At 38.8% G+C, this 22,654-nt stretch overlaps 1 protein-coding gene across 5 annotated transcripts in view; it reads left to right on the top strand.

Moving 5' to 3' along the window:
* Positions 1-710: 710 nt before the first annotated feature.
* Ubp1 (upstream binding protein 1) overlaps positions 711-22,654 on the top strand; it is a 50,716-nt gene continuing 28,772 nt past the window's right edge. For 2 of the 5 annotated variants that reach the window (XM_046437478.2, XM_046437481.2), the window contains exons 1-2: positions 982-1,342; positions 15,684-15,835. In XM_046437478.2, coding sequence (XP_046293434.1) covers positions 1,230-1,342; positions 15,684-15,835 — 265 coding nt within the window. In that variant the 5' untranslated portion in view covers positions 982-1,229. Of the gene's footprint in view, positions 726-981; positions 1,343-15,683; positions 15,836-22,654 lie in introns of those variants that run through there. The other 3 variants (XM_046437480.2, XM_046437479.2, XM_058576716.1) reach the window with 3 other exon arrangements.

The raw sequence follows: 22,654 nt of genomic DNA, 5'->3' as shown, positions 1-22,654 counted from the left end.
CTAGTGTAACTAAGGCTCTCTTCCTGCTTGCAGCAATATAGCTGGTGGAGAAGACTTCCCCAAGCATTCTCGGGAGGGTTGTTTGGCTCAGTCTAATGCGATTCAAGATTTTCTGCACACCAAGTCTCCCATTCTCCATATGTGACTTTAATCGTTCTCTCCTACGGTAAAGAGAGTAAAAGCAGAGACTACCGGGAAATATTCCAAGAGGAGCTGAGAAGTTCCGGAAGTAGCGCCTCGAAAAGCTTCCTCCAGTGCGGTCCAATGAACTCTTTATTTAGTAGAAAATTTAGTCCTCTATTCCGCCGAGGCGGAAAAACATTTTGATTGGTTATTCAGCTCGGCGCAGAGACTTATGGGAGCGTTGTTCAGGCACTTGTTAATGCCCAGTTCGCCTATCAATCATCTCGCTTTCTGGATGGGGCGGGAACGGGAACCTTTTTCTGGTACCGCCTCTTCCTGGGCTGCTGCACCCGGAGGGGTCTAGGTTGTAGTAACCGCGACCCAGCCGCGTGGGCGGGGTCCCGCTGCTAGGCCCAGGCCGTTCCTCAGCCGCGAGGCGCGGGGAGTGGCCCGAAGCGCGTGGCCGTGCGGGGCGGGCCTGGGCTGGGAGCGAACGCGGGGGCGGGGTTAGGGCGGGGCCGGAGGAGGCGGAAGCGGCGAGTGAGCCCGAGCCGGATCCCTACCGAAGCCAGCGTCCGGGCCGGCGGAGCGGCGTCGGCGGGGTTGGCCGGGGCGAAGGGGCGCTAGAACCTGGGCGGGTGGGCCGGCCAAGGGCCGGGGGTCGAGGTCCGGGAGCGGGTGACGGGCGTGCCTGGGGCTCACCCCCGCGCGGTCGTCGGAGCGGGCTGAGCTCCCGCGCCCGCGCAGTCCGGGGGAATGCGACCCGGGGCCCCGGGGCGGGGCGGGCGGCGGCGGCTGCATCGCGAGCGGCGCAGGGGGCGGGTGGCGGTGGCGGCGGCATGAGGCGCGGGGCCGGTGTCCGCGGGAGGGAGGCGCTGCCGGCGGCCCGGTCGCTCCCGCTGCAACTGCTCGCCGGCTCGCTGTGCCCTGCCAGCTGGGCCTCGGCCGCTCTCGTCTCGGCCGCCTCCCGGGCTGCCGCTGGTGACCACTCGCCGCGCCGCCGGAGGCTTCACCCGCGCCCTCCCCCAGGACGCGCCCGCGGAGCTCGGGCCCCTTCGCCCCGGACGCGGAGGCCGCGCTGCGCGGGGCGGCGGCGAGGCCGGAAGATGGCCTGGGTGCTCAAGATGGACGAGGTGATCGAGTCTGGGCTGGTGCACGACTTCGACGCCAGCCTTTCGGGCATCGGGCAGGAGCTGGGCGCCGGCGCCTACAGCATGAGGTACCTGGGCGTTGCGGGAGGGCGGAAGCCTCTTTCCTGGGGTGAAGTCTGCATGACCCTGGGGCCCTGTCAAGCGGGGCTGGGTCCGGCGGTGCCCGGGCTTCCTTGCCAGCGGGGTCGGGGTCCTGCCGCGTGGCTGTCTGGGCCTTGGAGCCCCGCAGGCCTCTCTACCTGGCAGGTGAAGGAGGGAGGCCCCGCAAGCTTTGGCCAGGGAACCAATCCTAAGGACTTCATTTTTGTTGTAAAACACGCCCCGCTGTTAAGATGGCTTGGGTTGGTGGGGGAAGGGGCTTCCTTTCCTTCTACAAGAGATTTACAAGTCCCTTGAACCTGGAATACACTGTATAAAGGTAGCACAGTTGGAAAATACTTTACAACGTTTTTGTATCAGTTCCAGTCTGTTGTCCTACATTGTAGTCTTTCCTGGCTGCAATTTTAATCATTTGGTATTATAATAGTAAATTATAAGTGAAAAAGTAACAGTAGAGGGAAAAAGCACATTGACTTCGTTATGTTGTTTTTGATTGTCTCAAAGTGAGGTGTCTCATTTTGGGGACGATTCTTTGAAGCTGTTTTCACATGAAGAGGGCTTAAAGATGCTGTGATTGCATTACAAACAATAGTTTGTTTTGTCTCTGCTGTTTGTACCAGTAGTCATTCATTTTGTTTACTTTTGAGAGATTGAAATAGATATGAACTTAGTCTCTGCCCTTTATTCTGAAGGATATATATATTTTATTAATTTGGAAGCTGTTTTAGCGGATTTATTGAAATAATTTATGTATCATAAAATTCACTCAAAAGTGTAATCAGTGGTTTAGCAGCTTATCATTAACGTGAATTAAGTGTAGTTGTCTTCTTTAGAGAAACATCTGATGCGTTTTAATAGCTATACTGTTTCAGCTTTTATACATCTCACTGCAGCTCAAGTGGACAGGGAGCACAAAAGTCCTGAGGAAGAGAGAATTCTGGGTTAGCTATCCTAGAATAGTGGAGGCTTATCCTTGAAGTAATTTGCCTTTTAAATCTTAAAGACAAACTCTCATCTATAAAGAACACTGAAAAAGGTGGGGAATTTTTGGAGTGTGGAAGCAAGTGGTGGAAAGCATATTAAACTGAGTGGTCACCACTCTCTGGTCCTGGTTTGGTCTTTGCTTCTCTCTCTGAACTTGGCACCTCATCTCCCTGCAATAGCTTTTTTTTTTTTTTTTTTAAATATTTATTTAATTATTTAGGTGTAGATGGACACAACACAATGCCTTTATTTTTATGTGGTGCTAAGGATCGAACCCGGGTCCACCCATGCTATGGGAGTGCTCTACCACTGAGCCACAATCCCAGCCCCTCAGTTGTGTAACTTGAGAACTCTAGATGAGATGGCTTATTTTTTTGAACTGTTTCAGTTGTTGAGGAAATTGAGCTACTGAAAGTCATGGGATCACCCCAAAAGGGAGTACTAGAATTAGTGCCTTCCAAGTCGAAATACTTAAGTACCAAACTGCTTCTTGACTCCACCTGAAACCCTGAACTTGGAGTCAAGGCAAAGGGGGCACATGAAACAAGTTCAGTATGTTTCTCTTTTTAGTTGCATCTCAGTTACAGTAAGATGAAAGTTTGCTGCTGAAAAGTTGACTTACTAAAGGTTATTTTGAGCTTTTTGTTTTCTAGGGTCTTAGATGAACCAACTTTGTTTTGGTGAATCAGCCAACTTAATATAATTAACTTCTTTGTATAGTTTTTTCTTCTCTATGGAAAGGAAGTAAAATCTTGCTGATAATCAGCCTTTACTTGACCTTGTTCTTAAGTAATGCTTATCATCTTTGTAATTCTGTCATTTATGACACTCCTTGTTGGAAAACTCTTTCCCTGGAATGTTTTTGGTTTTGTCATTTAATCTAAATTTTCAAGTGACTTGGAAGGTGAACACCATTTTTGAGGAGCTTATTTAGTTTTTTTTTTTTTAACATTATTTGGGTCTGGGAAATCCAATTCAAGGCCTTTTACTTGAAATTCTCAAAAAGGAAATTCCAAAATTGACTTGACAAGGAAAAAGTCTTAAGGAAGGCTTTCGGTGCTGCATGCTTTCTTTAATTATACTTTGGCTTTCTAAACCTAGTCCTGGTGCCCAGCTCTGGGAACTGCCCATAGCCGAATTCTCATTCTCTCCTTGAACATTTAGTCTCCTCCTCTAGTACCAAATAGGAAGTAAAGTTCATTTTTCCTCTTCCATTTGTTCTCACTGAATGGATGCTGAAACTCATTGAACTTGAAGTCTGGATCATGTGTGTTTTGTGGATTAGAAAGCAGATAACCAAATGACTTTAAAAAACAAAATTCATTACAACTTTCCAAGAGGATCTTTTAGACCACCTGGCAAATTTCTTTATATCTAATTATTCACATGAAGTTTTTAAAATGTAGCATGTTAGTTTTCAGAATTTAGGTTCAATACTGAACTGATTTGCTTTTGGAGGGGGGTGGGATGGGTACTGGGGCTTGGACGCAGTAGCTCTATCACTGAGCAACCCTTTTATTTTATTTTGAGATAGGGTCATGCTGAGTTGCCTGGGCTGCCTTAAACTTGGAATCCTCTTGCCTCAGCCTCCTGAGTTACTGGGATTACAGGCATGTGCCACCACACACCCAGCTATTGTTTTTTTTTTTTTTTAATAAAAATATTAAAACCATTCTTAGCTCATAGGTGTACAGAATCAGTCTGCCTAGATTTGGCCTTTGTGCTTGTGCATAGCATGCCAACCTTTTTTTTTTGGTATGGGGGGATTGAACCCAGGGGCACTTAACCACTAAACCACATTGCCAGACCTTTTTATTTTTTATTTTGAGGCAGGATCTCACTAAGTTGCTTAGGGCCTCACTAAGTTGCTGAGGCTGGCTTTGAACTTGTAATCCTCCTGCCTCAGCCTCCCAATTTGCTGTGATAATAGGTATGGATCTCCATACTGGGGGCTCCAACGCTTGTTCTTTTTTTATTTTTATTTTTTTAGGTGTAGATGGACACAACACAATGCCTTTATTTTTACGAGGATCGAACCTGGGTCCCGCCGATGCTAGGGGAGTGCTCTACCACTGAGCCACAATCCTAGCCCCCAACCCTTGTTCTTAATACAGGTTCTAATAATGTACTTTGATTGCTTCGGGAAAGAATTTGCTAAGTATTGAAATCTTAGTATATTCAAGAATTTATCTTTATGTAGACTAGGAACTGTTTTGGCTAAATTACATACATTCCATTGTTTGTCCATAAATCTTTTTTTTTTTTTTCTTTTTGGTACTGGGGATTGAACTCAGGGACGCTGAACCACTGTGCCACATCCCCAGCCCTATTTTGTATTTTATTTAGAGACAGGGTCTCACTGAGTTGCTTAGGGCCTCACTAAGTTGCTGAGGCTGGCTTTGAACTCAGATCCTCCTGCCTCAGCCTCCTGAGCCGCTGAGATAATAGGTGCGCCATCTTGCCCAGCTGTCCATAGATCTTTATTGTATTAAATTTTTACAATTAAGGTGTCATCCCGACTCCAAAGATTGAGTATAGTTTATAACCTTCTACTGGGTCTGCTTGAAACTTGGCAGTTTATTGATAGGATCTCATGAACTTTACGTTTCATCACATGGCAGTTGTCAGTTTGTCAGGACACACCTGTAAGCCTTTGCCGCTGATGCTTCATCTATCTTTTTCTTTCTTTTGCTGTAGGTTCTGTAATTTAATTTAAAAAGAAGCTCCGCAGTATTTACTTTGCTTGCTTTGGGACAGATGTAGTAAATGGATATGAAACTATTTAACTTCAGCAATGTCTTTTTCTTTTAAAAATTTTAACTTACTGGATATTTTGAGATTATGAAAATGTTGCCTTGACACAAACTATAATGAAACTAGTTTTTTTTTTCACTTATGTATTGATAGTTGAACTTCTTAAGTTAAAAAATAGTTTTTATTTTGAAATAATTTTTACAAGTTGTAGAAATAGAATATTCACACATATACCCTTTACCCAGCGTATCATACTTTCATACCTGGTGTACAGTTTTCAAAATTAGGAAATTGGTCTTGCTGCAGTACTGTTACCTGGAGTATAAAATTTTTTCTTTCCTTTTTCTAATTGATTTTCCAGTCTAGGATCCCATATTGTATTCAGATTTTGTCTCCTGAATAGTTTCTTCATTTTTTTGTGTGTGATGGAGGAGGTTCTGGGTAATGAACCCAGGGTGCTTAACCACTGAGCTACATCACCACTCCTTTTTATTTTTAATTTTGAGATAGGGTCTTGCTAAGTTTCTTAGGGCCTCACTAAGTTCCTGAGGCCTGCCTTGAATTTGCAATCTTCCTGCCTCACGCTCCCAAATTGCTACGATTACAGGCATATGCCACTGCATCCTGCCATTTTTTACCTTATATGATTTTGACACTACATAGTGGTCAAAACTATTGTTTTTAAGTATGCAGGATTGGAGATGTAACTTAGTGGTAGAGCGTTTGCCTAGCATGCCTATGGCCCAGGGTTTGATCCCCAGGACTACAGAAATGAACCAAAACATTTTTTTTTTTCCTTTAAAGCAAAGGTAAAATATGCTTGTTGTTGAGCTCTCAAAGGATCTCTATGATTTTAGCAATGATTTGCAGTGATGTGTGTGTGTGTGTGTTGTGGATGAAAGATGCATCATTCATGCTGAGTACTCTACCATTAAGCACAGTCCCTTAGCAATGGTTTTGAGTAGAGTGCACTATTCATGTCAAGTTTACAGGTTACTTTGTCTCAGTTCATCTGAATGGAATGTTGTTTTGGTTGACATATATGAAGAAAATCAACCTTACATAGATGAGTGATTGGAAAAACGAAGTTTATATTAATAGCCCTTTCAGATATTTGTGGATATTCTTCTTAGATGCTGTCCCAGTACTGAATAAGTAAGTGGTAGTTTCTTAAAATTTAGCTGCATTGTGGAATCTGAAACTGTATCAGTGTATTTCTTGTACTTTGTTACAGTCAGGACTTGTTCTGCCATTTGAGGTGTTTTACCCTGCATAATTTTGAAATATGCACGTGTTGGTCATTTGGAAAATAATTTCCTGAGTTATGCAAATCTTCCAGATTTTGATAGTTTTTATCATACATTATCAAAAAATTGTATTCCTTTATATTACCACTGGAGAAAGTACATAGGGGAAGGCTTAGATTGTATCTTTGGCAACAATGATTAATTTATTTTCCTTGAAATAATAGGCTCACTTTGTTTGTTTTAAGGAAATTTTTGTCAGACACCCAGGTTTGACTAATTAGCTCCTTCAAATGAAAATGATGTTCCACGAAAAAGCTGCTAGGTCAGCTAACGGATCACACACTTTGCACATGAGTTTTTCCTTAAGACAACCCAATTATTAGAGCTCAGAGACATTAAGTAGCCTGTAAAATGTTGCTCAACAAATGGCAGAGCTGGGATTTGAGGCTCTAGAACTGGGGCTTGCCTTCCAGTCTTTCCCACTGCACTCTTAGGCATCCTACCACTGTCCCCCCCCCCCTTTTTTCTGTCATTGTTCGATCTTCCTTTTTTTTCCCCCCTCTTTGCAGGATCTTGCTGAACTTCTTGGTTCTCATGATTTAAATTTTTTTTTAGTTGTTGATGGACCTTTGCTCTATCTATCTATCTATCTATGGTGCTGAGAATTGAACCCAGGGCCTCACACATGCTAGACAAGTGCTCGCCACTGAGCTACCACTCAGCCCATGTTCTCATGATTTTTAAGACCGAGATTTTCTATATAATTAGTATGTTTAAATAAGGATAGATTTGTTTCTTGCTGTGTTATTCTTCAATTTAATTTTCTTGTCTTTGTGAGCTGTAAAGGATTTCAGTGCAGTGTTATTTAGAGGCACTAAGAACTTGAATCTTAGTTTGCCTTATAGATTTTATAGAGAATGCTTCCAAAATTTCAGAAATTGGTTATCACTACTCTTAGTCAAGATTGGTAATGGTTTTCTTATACTTTTTGTTTTGTTTTATATTACTGGGGATTGATCTCAGGTGCACTTTACCATTGAGGAACATCCCAACTCTCTTAAAATTTTTATTTTGAGATAAGGTGTCACTAAATTGCTTAAGGCCTTGCTAAGTTGCTGAGGCTGGCCTAAAACTTGTGATCCTCATGCCTCAGTTTGTGGGATAACAGGCATGCTCCATTATGGTGGATTATACTCACTTTTTTTTTTTTTTTTTGCATTGATCCTAGGGCCTGTACATATAAGTGCTCTACCACTTAGTTTCACTCCTCCCCCACAGCGTTTCCCCCATAATTGGGGATTGACCCCAGGGGTGCTTTACCACTGAGCTATGTCTCCATCCCTTTTTATTTACTTATTTTTCCATGTTTTTTTTTTTTTTTTAAATGGGTGCATTATAGTTGTACATACAGTGGGATTTGTTGTTGAATATTCATACATGCATTCAATATAGCAGTATTATTTGGTTGATATCATTCATTTTTATTTTGCCTCTAAGTGGCAGAGGCTGACTTGCACTTGTGATTCTCCTAACTCAGTCTCCTTAGTAGCTGGGATTACATGTATGCACCACTGTACCCTACAGTCTTTTGCAGTTTTTCTTTTGAGACAGAGTCTTGCTAAGTTGACCATGTTGGTCTGGGACTTGAGATGCTCCTACTTCAGCCTGCTGAGTAGCCTTTCCTTTTTTAAAAAAAATTAATCTAATCTAAGTTGTATTAGTTTTAAGTGTGTTGGAGTTTTGTTTTGCATGTGAAGGGACTATATGCTAGTTTTTGTAAAGCTTACCTGGAATACAGTCTGGATTTAATTATTTTAATTCCTTTTTAAAAATATATTTTATTCACGGTTGGGATTGTGGCTCAGCGGTAGAGCGCTTGCCTAACACGTGTGAGGCCCTGGGTTTGATCCTCAGCACCCCATAAAAGTAAATAAATAAAAGTATTGTGTCCAACTATAACTATTTTTTAAAAATAAATATTTTAAAAATATTTTTTAAAATTGATGTTTCTTAAAATTATTTCGTTCTATTATATATTTTATTATATATGGCAGTAGAATGCATTTTGACACATTGTACATATAAGGAGTATAACTTCTCATTTGTCTGTACAAGATGTAGAATTATACAGGTCATGTAATCGCATATGCACATAGGGTCATAATGTCTGATTCATTCCACTATGAAGGTTTTAATTATTTTTTAAATGAGTAGATGTTTGACTACTCATGTATGTTATTTAGTAAACATGAGAATATTGAGATTATCTTAATTGAAATTAACCTTGGCTGACTGTTATGTCCCTCCTGCTGCTCAGTAGTTACAACATACCGTCCTCTTTCCTTCTTTTCCTTCTTCTCCTAGAGGACTTGATCGTGGCTATTTGGACTCTACTCCTCCTCCCTGTGCTCAGTTTCAGCTGATTCCCTTGCAGTTTTATTGAGATGAGGATTTCTTTTCAGTTCTGCCTCAGTCTGGCTGGGCACAAATAACCGAGCCGCCACGAAGCACTTGTAGGTTCAAAACAGCAACTCTTTATTGCCGAACTCCACCAGCACTCCACACAAGCTCCCTGCTCCCTGGAACACTCTCACCCTCCACCGGGGTCCACCTGTACTCTCTCTGGGAACCAGGGAGAACTCCATGGGAACTCCAATGGCTCGCTTTTGTCACCTCTCAACCACTCCCTTCTGACAATATGCCGTGGGTCATCCTGATTCAGCTGTGGTCCTCAATACAGTTCTAGTTTGGTCATTGGGTTTCATGAATCAGTAAATTGATACATGTTTCATCAGTTCTGAAATTTGTTCATTCTTTATCTCTTTTTAAATATTGCCTCTGCTTCATTTTTTTCCTCTACTAGTATGGCAATTTAATGTAAAACCTTCTCATTTTTCCTTTTTAACTTCTTGTCTGCATTTTCCATTATTTCCCTTTTTGTGCTATTGTCTGAGTAACTTCTTTTATCTAATCAATTTTCCAAATTTAGTCTTCAGTTTTATTTGAGCAGCTGTTAGAAATCTGAGTTCTTAATTTTGGCAATTTTTATTTTCCATTGTAGAAGTTGTATTTGTTCCTTTTCAGTTTTGCTGTCTTTAGTTCCCTGTTCACTAGATCTTTTTAGGCTTGTCTTTATTTCTTCAAATAGGGTAAACAGTTTTATAGTTGGGTCTGATAATTCTGACATCTGAAGTCTTTGGTGGTCTATATTATTCAATTAGGAAAAAAGAAATCACTTCAGTTGTTTCTAGCAGAGTTTTGATGAATTCTTTGATAGCAAAGGTGCTGGAAAGTTGGGGGAGGAAGAACATGTTACCTGGTTGCTCCTGGAGGCATAACTGTGACTCCCCTGAAATCTCTCTCAGCTAGAATGTGTGCCATATCCTGCCTTTGCAGCTGACTTTCCCTTTCCTACTCTTAATATCCCAGCAGTACTTCTCTTTGGAGCAACCTGACAAGATTGCAGTTAGCAAGAAGCCTGTATGTGGTTTTCAGGTCTCTAATCCTCTGCAACAGTGGCAGAAAAGAGCTGTATACCAGCAGACAGAATCTGGAACGGGTATATACCATCTGTTGTTTTTGCTGTTAGTTCTTATTCCTAGAGTCTTGTTTGTCCTTTTATGCCTGGTTATTTTTGATATTGGCATTGCAGAATTACTTGGAATAATTTGATGCCCATGGCTTTTCATTTGCTTGTCCCACCCTTGAGAATCTTACCTTTCTGGGACCACCTTTGTACAAATTTAATGGTTTCCTGGACTACCCTGGAAAAGCTAACTGTGCTGGAAATTTTTGCTAAAGCTTGCAGCTTTTTCTGCACCCATACACTGGGAGTCTAACTCTTTCCAGTCCAGTACAGTGGATACATGGATATCTTAGATTCATAAGGCCACCGAAACCACAACACAGATTGTGGTTCTGTCCTCAGGTTGGGATGGAGTCTTTAGGGAAGAGCTGTTTTGAGTTCCCAGGCTTGTTCTGAGTTTTTATGCTTTTTTGGCTTTCATTCCATTTCCTTACTTTCATTAGCACAGTATTTGTTAGTATATTTCAGAATTTTTTTTTTTAAAGAGAGAGAGAGAGAGAGAATGATAATTTTTTAATATTTATTTTTCAGTTTTTGGTGGACACAACATCTTTATTTTATTTTTATGTGGTGCTGAGGATCGAACCCAGTGCCCTGTGCATGCCAGGCGAGCGTGTTACTGCTTGAGCTACATCCCCAGCCCCTATATTTCAGAATTTATATGTGACATTGCAGCTTTGATTTTTATTTTCTTGCTCTGAGGGGGCGGGGTGGAATGGGGTAGAGGTTGATCTAAATTATTTAGTACCTGCCATTACTAAACATTTATTCAGTTCTCTATGTTGTTGTTCACATCTTGGTTCTTTTTTTAGAATTATCATTTAACTTCCTAATGTTTTAGTTATCTTTTCATTAAAAAAATCAAATTTTAACTGTTTTTGAAAACTAATACATACCATTACATTCAAAAGCTGTGAAAGGGGGTGTGCTAGCACACACCTGCAATCTCAGTGATTTAGGAGGCTGAGGTAGGTGGATCACAAGTTCAAGACCATCCTCAACAACTTAGTAAGACCCTCAGCAATTTAGCAAGACTGCCTCAAAATCAAAAAATATAAAAAGGACTGGGAGTGTAGCTCAGTGGTAAAGCACTGGGGATTCAATCCCCAGTACCACTCCACCAAAAAAGAATCTGTGAAAGGGTATACAGGGACATTTCCCTGTCACATTGTTGTCTCCCAGCATTAGTTGTCCCCGCACCCCAGCTTATATTGCCAATTTTAGGTGTCGTCATAGTTGGCTGTATATCCATGTAATTAAGCCTGTTGTGATTTTCATGTCTCTGTGTCATCTCATTTTGGGTGCTAACCTGAGTTGAAATTTGCCGTCATGTAGATCTTTCAGTTTACCTTATGAATGAATTGTTTGATATGGTGGTGGTGGTTGTTTGTTTGGTATTGGGCATTAAACCCAGTGGTACTTAACCACTGAACCACATCCCCAGCCCTTTTTGTTTTTTTATTTTGAGACAGGGTCTTGCTAAGTTGCTTAGGCCCTCATTAACTTGCTGAGGCTGTCCTCAAACTTGTGATCCTCCTGTCTCAGCCTCCTGAGTTGCTGGGATTACAGATGTATACCACCACACCTGGCTTGGCTTTATGTATTCTTGTGGTATTTTAGGGTCAAGCCTGTTGAAGCTTCCTGATAATTTTTTATTCAGAAATGTTCTACTTATTTGAAACACATGATATACATAATGTATAATTTTTGTTTCAATTAGAAGAAAGTCCTAATTATTTAGTTCATTTCAAGAATCTGTCTTTAATACTTTCCATTTATAGGATTACAAAAAAAACATTTGACTGTTAGGACTTTCATATGACTCAATAATGAAATATTATATTTTCTGGAGACAGTATAACATGCAATCTTAAACTGTTTGGAGACCTAGTTTTCCATTTTAGTAAGAATTGGTTCTTAATGCTGTAGTCATTTCATTGACTTAATAAATATTTGAGCTTCTTTGTGCTAGATGCCAGTGAAGAAGCAAATTTGGGGGGTGGTGATACACTTAGAGGTATACAAACTTTAACAGATAATTTGTATTGTTGAAAAGTGATAAGAGCAGGGTAAGGGAAATTGAGAGTGTTTATGGGAGAAGTACTGTAATACATCCTTACTGAGAAGGTGACACTTGAATGAAATTAGCCTTTTGGGTATTCTGTAGGAGAGTAAGGTCAGTGCAAAGGCCCTGAAAACGGCCTGTGAGGAGGCTGATGGAGCTGGAGCTGGGGGATGGGAATATGTAATTGGGTTGGACCTTGTATGATTTTGTAAGAGCCCTAGTTGAAAGTAAGCTAATGGAGGGTACAGAGGAATAAAATTACTGATTTCTGTTTGAAAAAGATCACTGGTTGTTGGGTTGATTGGAATACATTTTCTTTTTAATTAAGCGGCAAAAATAAATAAAAACAAATAAATAAATAAATGTAGGGTTTTTTTTGGGGGGGGTACTGGGGTACTTAACCACTGAACCACATCCCCAGCCCTTTTTTATATTTTATTTTGAGACAGGGTCTTGCTAAGTTGCTTAGGACCTCACTAAGTTGCTGAGGCTGACTTTGAACCTGTGATCCTCCTGCCTCAGCCTCCCAAGCTGCTAGGATTACAGGTGTACGCCACTGTGCCTGCTGGAATTTTAATAGCAAATGATCTTTATGTATTTTTATGTTAAGTTTGTTCAAGAATCAGTTAACACCTACCATGAGCATTTCCTCTGTGGCTCATCAAGGTTATAGACAAGTGAATAAAAATGTGGTTTTCTTCTAGGGTCTGAAGTGTAGAAAATTTGATTTCCCATATGTAAATTTATTTGTAAATAGCCATTCTTTTTTTTATTATTTTTTAAGTGTAGTTGGACACAATGCCTTTATTTTATTTACTTATTTTTATGTGGTGTTGAGGATCGAACCCAGGGCCTCACATGTGCTAGGCGAGTGCTCTACCTCTGAGCTACAACCCCAGCCCCTATAAATAGCCATTCTTATAGTCTTTTTATTTTGATCATTAACTTAGCAGTTAGCATTGAAATCTTAAAATTGTTGTCCATGTCATTTTTCATTAATTTTCTGTCATACCTTTCATTCTTTTTCTTTTTCAGTGAGATTTTTTAAAATACTTATATATATATAAGAGTACACTGGGGGTGCTGGGGTTGTGGCTCAGTGGTAGAGTGCTTGCCTAGCATGCAGGAGGCATTGGGTTCTATCCCTGCCACCATGTACAAAATAAACAAAATAAAGGTATTGTGTCCATCTATAACTAAAAAAAAAAAAAAATTAGAAAAGGAATATACTGGGGATATAGCTCAGTTGTTAGAGTGTTTGCCTTGCAAGCACAAGGCCCTGGATTCAATCCCCAGCAACACACACACACATCAAAAAAAAAAAAAAAAAAAAGAATACACTGTATATTTTCGTCTATCCTAGAGCCATTTTGGCTATTAGGATATTTTGGGGGTTTGGGGGGTGCTGGATAGTGAACTCGGGGACATCCAACTACTGAGCCACATCCCCAGCTCTATTTTTTTGTTTTATTTAGAGACAAGGTCTTACTGAGTTGCTTAGTGCCTCGCAGTTGCTGAGGCTGAGGCTGGCTTTGAACCTCCTCCTTCAGCCTCCTGAGCCACTGGGATTACAGGCATGCTCTACCACACCTGGCTATTAGGATTTTTATAAAGAGAGCTGCTCTGATTTAAAAACTACTATTTGAAGTCTTCTGAAAATTTTTTTTATATCTACCCCCAAGGTAGGAAGTTAGGTGGACTAAAACTCTTAAGGTCACAGCAATGAGGAGAACCCTGTGGGCAGGTTGGGGGCCATGGGAGAGTTAAGGATTGTTGCTGAGTGTGTGGGTCTTCTGTCTTTAGGAGTATTTTGATGCTTGCCTGGGTATAATAAAAGGAGGAGGTAAATTAATAGATAATTTCGTATCTTTAAAAAAAATCTGTGCAGAGCTTTAACAGAAATGTATATGAGGTGGGGGAATGCAAGTAAAAATGTTTGTTCCTAGAGTTTCTCTTTCAGTTCATTTGTTTCCACATTTTGTTTTTGGATTAAATTTAATTGAAATGAGCTACCCAAGTATCTGAGTTGAAAAAGAACCATTCAGACAAGTTGTTGCTGTTAGAGTTGACATGGTATATTTATTCATTTGAATATTTTGGTTTTACTGATTTTATTATTTTACTTCTCACTGAAGAATGTACCTGGAAAAGTTAGCAGCATATAAGTGTACCTCAGGGAATTATCTTAAAAGCAGTCACCCTCCATGCATTTATTGTGGGAATATAAAGTAGCACAGCTGCTTTGGAAAATAATTTGGCTAGTAACTCTTCTAATAGGTTTGTACCCAAGAGAATTGAAATCATGTCTACACAAAAACATCAAAGTATATTAATGGCATGTTTGTGATAGCTAGAAAATGGAAACAACCCAAATGTTCATACACAGTGAACAGATAACAAAATATGGTATGTCTATACAATGAAATGAACCAATAAAAGGAGTGAAGTATTGATATATACTATTATGTAGATGGACCTTGAAAACCTGCTAAGTGAAACAAGCCAATCACAAAAGATTATAATTATGATTCCATTTGCATTAAATGTCCAGAATAGGCAAATCAATAGAAACAAAATAGATCTAGTTGTCAGGGGTTGGGTTAGGCGGCTAGGGATGGTGAGGGACTGCTGTTGGATATTTATTTTTTTCTTTCTTTTTAAAAAAAATTTATTTTTTTAGTTATCAATGGATCTTATCTATTATTTATGGTGCTGGGGATTGAACCCAGGCCTCATGAATGCCAGGCGAGTGCTCTACCACTGAGCCACAGCTCCCATGAGATTTCTTTTTGATGTGAGAAAATGTTCTGGAATTAGATACTGGTAATGGTCACACAATTCTATGAGTATAGTAAAACCACTGAATTATACTTTAAAAATATGCCCTTTATGGCAAATTAGTCGTATCTCAGTAAAACTGTTAAAACAACCACAATAGCAAAGCAAACTCATGCTTACGTGTTTAACCATTAGGTTCAGAACTAATAAGCCCCAGGAGACCCCTGAATACCCTTCCTAGTCAATTCTGAAAAGTATTCCTGGGAGAAAAAATAGTAGCTGTTTTACTGCTAGTGTTTACTTCCCAGAAGAATCCATTGTGTTGGACTAGACATGAAGCTTTATTCTGAGCATCAGCCAGGCCTAGCAAGCAACTTTTATAAAGTACCATTTTAATCAAATGCTTCTTTGTAATTCCATGGTGCTACTGTGACCTACCTTTGGCAACAATAATAGTCCTTTTAAAAGTAATAGGCCTTTTAAAACAGGTTGCGATGTATTCTTAACTTGTGTTCTCCCCTCCCCCCATAGAAGTAATCTGAAGTTTACCATTTTAAAATAATTTTAAAGCTTTAAAAAAAAATTTTTTTTTCAGTGTCTTACTGGCATGGAATCCAGGGTCCTGTGCATGCTAGCTAAGTAAGCATTCTGCCACTGAGCTCCAGTAGTTGCCCCTGCACCAGCTACTACTTTTTTACTTCTCCTAATCTTGCCTCCCTCATTAGAGGAGGGTTATTTAATAATGTCCTTATGGTGAATCAGATTAGCATTTACAGTTATTTTATTCTGTGTATCGCTTCTGATCTCAAAATTTAAAAGAATCAATCCCTAAATGTTTATGTGCTTCTAAATATTCTAACTCAAAGTAAGGTCAGTTTTGATTTTTTGCTTTTCAGTGATGTGTTGGCATTGCCCATTTTCAAGCAGGAAGATCCTAGCCTTCCATTGGATGGTGAAACGAAACATCCACCCTTTCAGTATGTGATGTGTGCTGCCACATCACCGGCAGTAAAACTACATGATGAAACACTCACTTACTTGAACCAAGGTTGGTATGGGTATACCATATTTTGAAATGTAAGAATTTACAAAAATCCAAAATAAATGTTTTGGCATCGTAGCCTAGATTTCTGGCAATAATTTTTTCTTGAATTTGACAATATTAGTTAAAATTTTATTTTTAATTTTTTTTAAAAATTTTTATTATTGGTTGTTCAAAACATTACATAGTTTTTGACATATCATATTTCATACATTTGATTCAAGTGGGTTATGAACTTTACTGTAAGCCAACAGACTAATACTTTGTAGAAACTAATTTGCATTAAAGAGAGTTTGTGGAGTAAGATTTATCACAGGATTTTCAGAAACCGTCCAAAGGAGAGGCAAATAGGAAAGGATGTCAGTTATTTTTAGGGACATTGGTTTCATTATGGAACTTGAATGAATCAGAAGTCCAGTCAGCCACCTGGGTCTTGGACATGGCACAGGTTTGTGCTGGAAATAGACTTAAGCTACACCATGAAGTCTGTGGTTAAATAAATGATATAAAGATAAACTCATGTAGAGTTTACCATTAGAAAGCATAATTGATTTTTTTTTTTTTTTTTTTTCTTTTTGGAGGTGCTCCTTGCAGTTTGGACACTAGCTAATGTGACTTAACCACTGTAAAAAGTACTTTTGTTATTCAGGAAAAGCTGAAAATTAAGTGTTTGGCCTATTTACTTTTATGTTTATACATTTCTTTAGCAAAATTGGAATTATATATCTCTTTGCTTATTGTAATTATTTTACTGCCATTAAATAGAATCTTTAATTCCTTGTGCTTTGGAAAGATTTGGTAGATTCTAGACTATTGTGATTAATATTCTGAAATGTGAAAGAATAACTTAATTTCTAACTTTATTTGATATATAAGTTTAGAATCTGAGTGTGGGAATCTTTATCTTCAAATAATTCTGTCTGTATTGTGACAAAATCTTCATTTGTTTTTAACATTTAGTATTTGGGAGTCGGTTATTTTCAATTTGAGTTTTACATTTGGAAAAACATTAAGGATTTATTTGGTAGTCTGTTTTAGAATAAAAATATCAGAAGAAACAATTATCAGAAGAAACAATGTTAGACAAGGATATTTACTGTAACTTAATTTTTTAAGATTTTATTTTATTTTTTTGCAGTGCTGGGAATAAAACCCAGGGCCTCAGACATGCTAGGCAAGCACTTTGCCACTGAAGTACATCCCAGGCCCATTGTTAAATTATTTCTAAAGACAAAAAAGGATATAACCCGAATTTCTCTTCTTTGGGGAATAGTTGAGGGCCTTATCAAAACTGGTTCTTAAAATGGTCATGTAATGAACCCTGAATCCTTCTGTGCCTACTCTATATATACATATATAATGAATATATGTGAACATAAATGTATTTTGTGGAGTGTATTTATGGTAACGGAGTCAGAGTTATTTCAGACTGTGGGAAGATTTACAGTTTGGTTAAACAAAGTGGATATTTAATGAATTTCAAGTACTTGTAAGGGATCAATACAATTTACTTTAAACAGCTTTGGATTGATTTTTGTCTTTCATTTTAATGTAGACAATGAGATAATTTGAACTAAAAAGGACTTTTGAAATTTAATGGCTTATAACATCATGAAACCTGTTCAAATGGTGCAAATATATAATTAGCATTTCAGTTTAGTCCATTTTCCTCTTTTGTTTGGCATTTGGGGGAAACACGTCATAATGTATCTTATAGCATTTACTCAGTTACAGAGAAAAGATGGCCAATTCTTACTGTTTTACTAAGAATAGTTTGTTTTTCTGTTGTTTTTGCTGTGCTGGGGGTGGAACTGAGGGCCTTGCATATGCTAGGCAAATGCTCTACCACTTGAGCTACACCTCCAATTCCACTAAAAGCAAAAAAAAAAAAAAAAATTTTCCCTTTGTGTTACAGTATTGGCGATTGAACCCATTGTTGCTCTACCACTGAACTACTTCCTTGCCCACCCCCACCCCCCCTTTTTTTTTTTTTACTTTGAGATAGTGTCTCACTAAGTTGCCCAGGCTGGCCATGAACTTATCTCAGCCTTCTGAGTTACTGTGATTACAGGCATGTGCCCCTGTGCCATCTAGAGCTTTTTGAGTATGATGATGTTCCCAGGGGAAGGTCCTTGAATGCTTTGTGTTGGAAAAAATATTGATTGACTGGATATTTATAGCTTTACATGGAGCAGTGGTTTTCCAACTATAGCATCCATTAGATTCACCTGAAGGGCTTGTCAAAACATGAGTGCTGTGCCTCAGAGTTTTTTAAATTTGTTTTAATTAGTTACACATGACAGTACAGTGACCTTGACATATCATACATTTGAATCAGATGGGATATAATTTCTCATTTTTCTGAGTGTACAGGTTGCAGAATCATATTGCAATGCAGTCACATATATACACACAGTAATAATAATGTGTGTTTCATTCTACTATCCTTCCTATTCCCCCATTCCCTCCCCTCCCCTCCCATCACTTCTCTCTACCTAATCTAAAGTAACGCTATTCTTTTTTTTTTCTTCCTCACATTGATTTAGTAAATCTGGTGTGGAACCCAGGAATCTGCATTTCTTTCTCTTTTTTTGTTTTTAGGAGTCTGCATTTCTGATAAGTTTCCAGTTCATCCTGCTGGGTATAATTTCTGGGGCTCACACTTGAGTTTTATTTTATTATTTGAATATTTGGGCAAGTAGTTGGGCTCCTCAACCATTCTTTTTTTTTTGGTACTGGGGATTGAACCTAGGGGTGCTTAACTAAGTTACTTAAGGCCTTGCTAAGTTGCTGAGGCTGGCTTTGAACTTGGGACCCTCCTGCTTCAGCCTTCCAAGTTTCTGGGATTACAGGTGTGCACTGTGAGGCCTGGCTCAACCATAACCTTTTTTAAAGATGGATTTCCTCGTAGGAGAGTTGGCCCTGAGTCAGGGACTGAATGTGTTTTTGTTTTGTTTTGTTTTGTTTTGTGGTGCTGGGGATTAAACCCAGGGCCTTATGCATGGGAGGCAAGTACTCTACAACTAAACTGTATACCCAGCCCTTGAATACTATTCTTTGACTGTGACTTGCTCACTGTTTGTAGCCTGTCCTTAGGCACACTGCCCACCTTCTGCTTCTTATACAGCTATTGATGGAGGATATTTGTCATTGTGTAACAATGTAAAGAAAATTAAAGAAGCTGGGCTCAGTGGTGCATGCCTGTAATCCCTGGGGCTCAGGAGACTGAGGTAGGAGGCTTGGGAGTTCAAAGCCAGCCTCAGCAAAAGCAAGGCACTAAGCAATTCAGTGAGACCTTGTCTCTAAATAAGGTACAAAATAGGGCTGGGAATGTGACTCAGTGGCTGAGTGCCCCTGAGTTCAATCCCTGTACACCCCCCCAAACAAAAACAAAAAACAAACAAAAAAAATTGAAGGAGAAATTCTGTATAGTAGTTTTGTCAAGTAGAAATTGGAACAAGTTTTGAAGCTATAATGATGATTGATGTCTTAGTTTGTCATTTTCTTCCTTTTTTTGGGGGTGTGTGTGTGTGTGTTTTCGAAACAGAGTTTAAAAACTGTGTCTTTGTTTATACTGGAGTATCCATCCATAATAAGATATAAGACACTGACTTTGTGGAGCAAAACTGTAGTCCCAATATTGAATATCTAGCTCTCCCTTTGAGCAAGTTTCTGGCTACAGTAAATTGCTCCTTGTGTTATATCTGGGGGCTGATTCTTTGATACCCCACATTTCATGATGTGAATGAAACTTCTGATCTTACCTCCTTGCTGAATTCCAAATTGGCTCATTGATGCTGCTGGATCAGCACCTAAATCTTCAAGTGAAAAGAACCTTTCTCCTAGTTTCTCCCAAAATGCCTGTTCATTTGGAGGCCAAATTCTACTTGGAGAATACTCTGCTAGGAATGTTAATTAACCAATATTACTACTTTGCAAACAGATCTTAGACCTTAAGAAATAACATTTTTATTGGCTTAATTTTCTGTTAAATATTATTATAAACTTCGGGAAAAATAAGATTTTTAACTAGTTTCATTTTATTCTGTAGTAGATTTTCTTCTGAATAGTTTTGGTTATCGTTACCTCATTAAATTTCTATGTCAGGATCTTAGAAGTTTCTTGGGTTCCATGTTGCACTGGAGTCCATGTGAGGAAGCTAGACTTAACTGTATACTCAAAGGTTGGTGGGGACATGAACTCAAAACAGTTATATTTTTCAACTCTGGCAGTACTTTTCTTTTCTAAGCCCATAGGGAGCAAAATATTAAAACATGAAAGATAAATTCAAAAGATAAAGCTAAAAACAGGACCAGTGTTTCATAGAGTATTACACGGATATTAACATCATGCTTTATTAATCATGGAGCAGCCTTTATATTTTAGTTAGAACCATGGCTAATGTTTCAGGAAGTCATGTAATTAAAAAAGAATTATGGATAGGAGACAAATAAAAGGAAGCAGTTTAAAAAAAAGTATGATTGTTCATTCATTGTATATTACTATTACCAATGAAGAATATGTAGTTTCCACAGGGAAAGCTGTTTGAATCATAACAGATGTTACATATAGACTTTTTTTTTAAGCCTCATTTGATTTTATAAAAATAAATACTTAGAGTGGTTTAATAGAAGGGCAGTAAGTCTTGAGATCAGTTTGTGGAAGCAGATTGAACTTTGTATTGAGTACAGAAGTTTCTCCTTAGATTCACCAGGAAGAAAAACACAAAAGAAGATAGGAGCATTGGGATTTCTTCCTTTATTTGATTTTTCTCAAACCCGAGAACTTCACATTTCTGAGGATCACACAATAATCCCAGTGAGATTGTTTTCTCTCCCTCTCCAGCAACTGAATGAAAGAGCTTCCAGGACACTGTGTACTTGGTCCACCTCCCACTGGCTGTTTTTCTTTGGGTTACTCTCTTCATGCCAGCAAGTGGTTTAGCCCTATACTCCTTAGGTGTTTCTGTCTTTAAATGGCCTTACGTAAAACTGCTGAAAAGTTCCCTCTTAATAGCTTTAATCTCTTCCTCAAAGGTCCAGGTTTGTAAATCAGTTCACTAACTTGGATGTCCAATAGGTATCTCAGACTTCATATATTCAGTTGATTTCTTTTTTTTTTTTTTTAATTTCAATATTTATTTTTCAGTTTTCGGCGGACACAACATCTTTGTTTGTATGTGGTGCTAAGGATCGAACCCAGGATGCACGCATGCCAGGCGAGCGCGCTACCACTTGAGCCACATCCCCAGCCCCTTCAGTTGACTTCTTAATTTTGCCAAGTTTTTTCCCTGTTGTCTTCACCACGTCAGGAAATGGCAATTGTACTTTAGTTCCTTGATCAAAGATCTGGAGTAATCCTCATCTCTTTTTTTTTTGTTTTAACACTCTGTCTAATTCAGTAGAAAGGGAAAGCTCTCCTTAGGCTCTACCTTCAGAGTATCTCCAGAGAGTGGCCTCTTATAGTCCCATCCCTATATCAGTATATGTGAGTGACTTCCGTTTATCCTTGCCAGCCTAAACTGAGGATGTAGACTCCTTAGATAGGTGAAAAAGTGATTTCAGTGTAGTTTTAATTTGCATTCTCTCATGGAGGTTGAATATCTTTTAATATGATTAACTTGGTATTTTGTTTTTCTGTGAACCCACATGTTCATTTCATTTGCTTTTTTTTTTTTTTTTTTTTTTTTACTTTAGAGAACATTGAGCATTTGTTAGCAATTTTGTGAGCGCTCTTTACGTATTAGGGAGATCAGTCCTTTCTGTGTGCTATGAGTTTCAGATATCCTCTCTTTCATTTTTTTTTTGTCTTCACTAGTCAGACATGCTGAGAGGTGCAGACTTCATTAGTTTACATTCTCCATATTATATGACTTTTATTTCTCTTCTGTCTTTGTGCACTTGACTTTTCAAAATTTATTTTTTGTTCTTTTAGATGTTGATGGACCTTTATTTTATTCATTTATTTATATGTGGTGTTGAGAATCAAACCCAGGGCCTCACACATGCTAGGCAACTGCTCTACAACTAGCCATAACTCCAGCCCCTACACATACATGGACATAATATCTTTATTTTTGTTTATTTATTTTTATGTGGTGCTGAGGATAGAACCCAGTGCCTCACATGTGCAAGACAAGAGCTCTACCACTGAGCCACAATCTCAGCCCTGCACTTGATTTTTTAAAAAAAATTTTTTTATAGTTTTATTTGTTTATTTTATGTGGTGCTGAGGCTCGAACCCAGGGCCCACATGTGCTAGGCAAGCACTCTACCACTGAGCCGCAACACCAGCCCTAATTAAGCATTTTTAAAAATTTTAATTTCTTTTTCCAATCTGTATCGTAGCTTAACTTTTAGAAATTTCTCTTGCTATAAAGATGTTTTTAGTGTTAATCACTCAATCCATTGAATGAATTTAAGGAGGAGTATTTCTTACTAATATACTACATGTAGTTTTCCTTCACCAGTTTTGAAGTGATTTAGTTGTTTGGTAAAGCTTTGTTGAATTTTTACATATAATTTAGAAACTTTGTATATTTTTCTGGGAGTGTGGACAAGATATTACTACTTATAGAATCTGATCTTCACGTGTTGCTAGAAGCATTCATAATTTTTACTAATTTTTCTGCATGCCAAATTATACAGGGATTTTTATTGCATAATAATAAATAATCCAGAAACCATTTTTGTGGGTTTGGAGTACACAATTAATTTTTAGCAGTTTATCTTCTTAATTATCTAGTTTGGTATATGACTATCTTTGTGTTTTTAATAGACATTAATTGAGCAGTGAACACTTGTGACGTGGCTTCATTAGACACAG

This window comes from Marmota monax, unplaced genomic scaffold (genome assembly GCF_021218885.2).
Source record: "Marmota monax isolate L192 unplaced genomic scaffold, Marmota_monax_Labrador192_F-V1.1 WCK01_AAM20220418_F8-fsc00021, whole genome shotgun sequence".
NCBI lineage: Eukaryota > Metazoa > Chordata > Mammalia > Rodentia > Sciuridae > Marmota > Marmota monax.
This window is presented reverse-complemented; position numbering and strand designations above follow the sequence as displayed.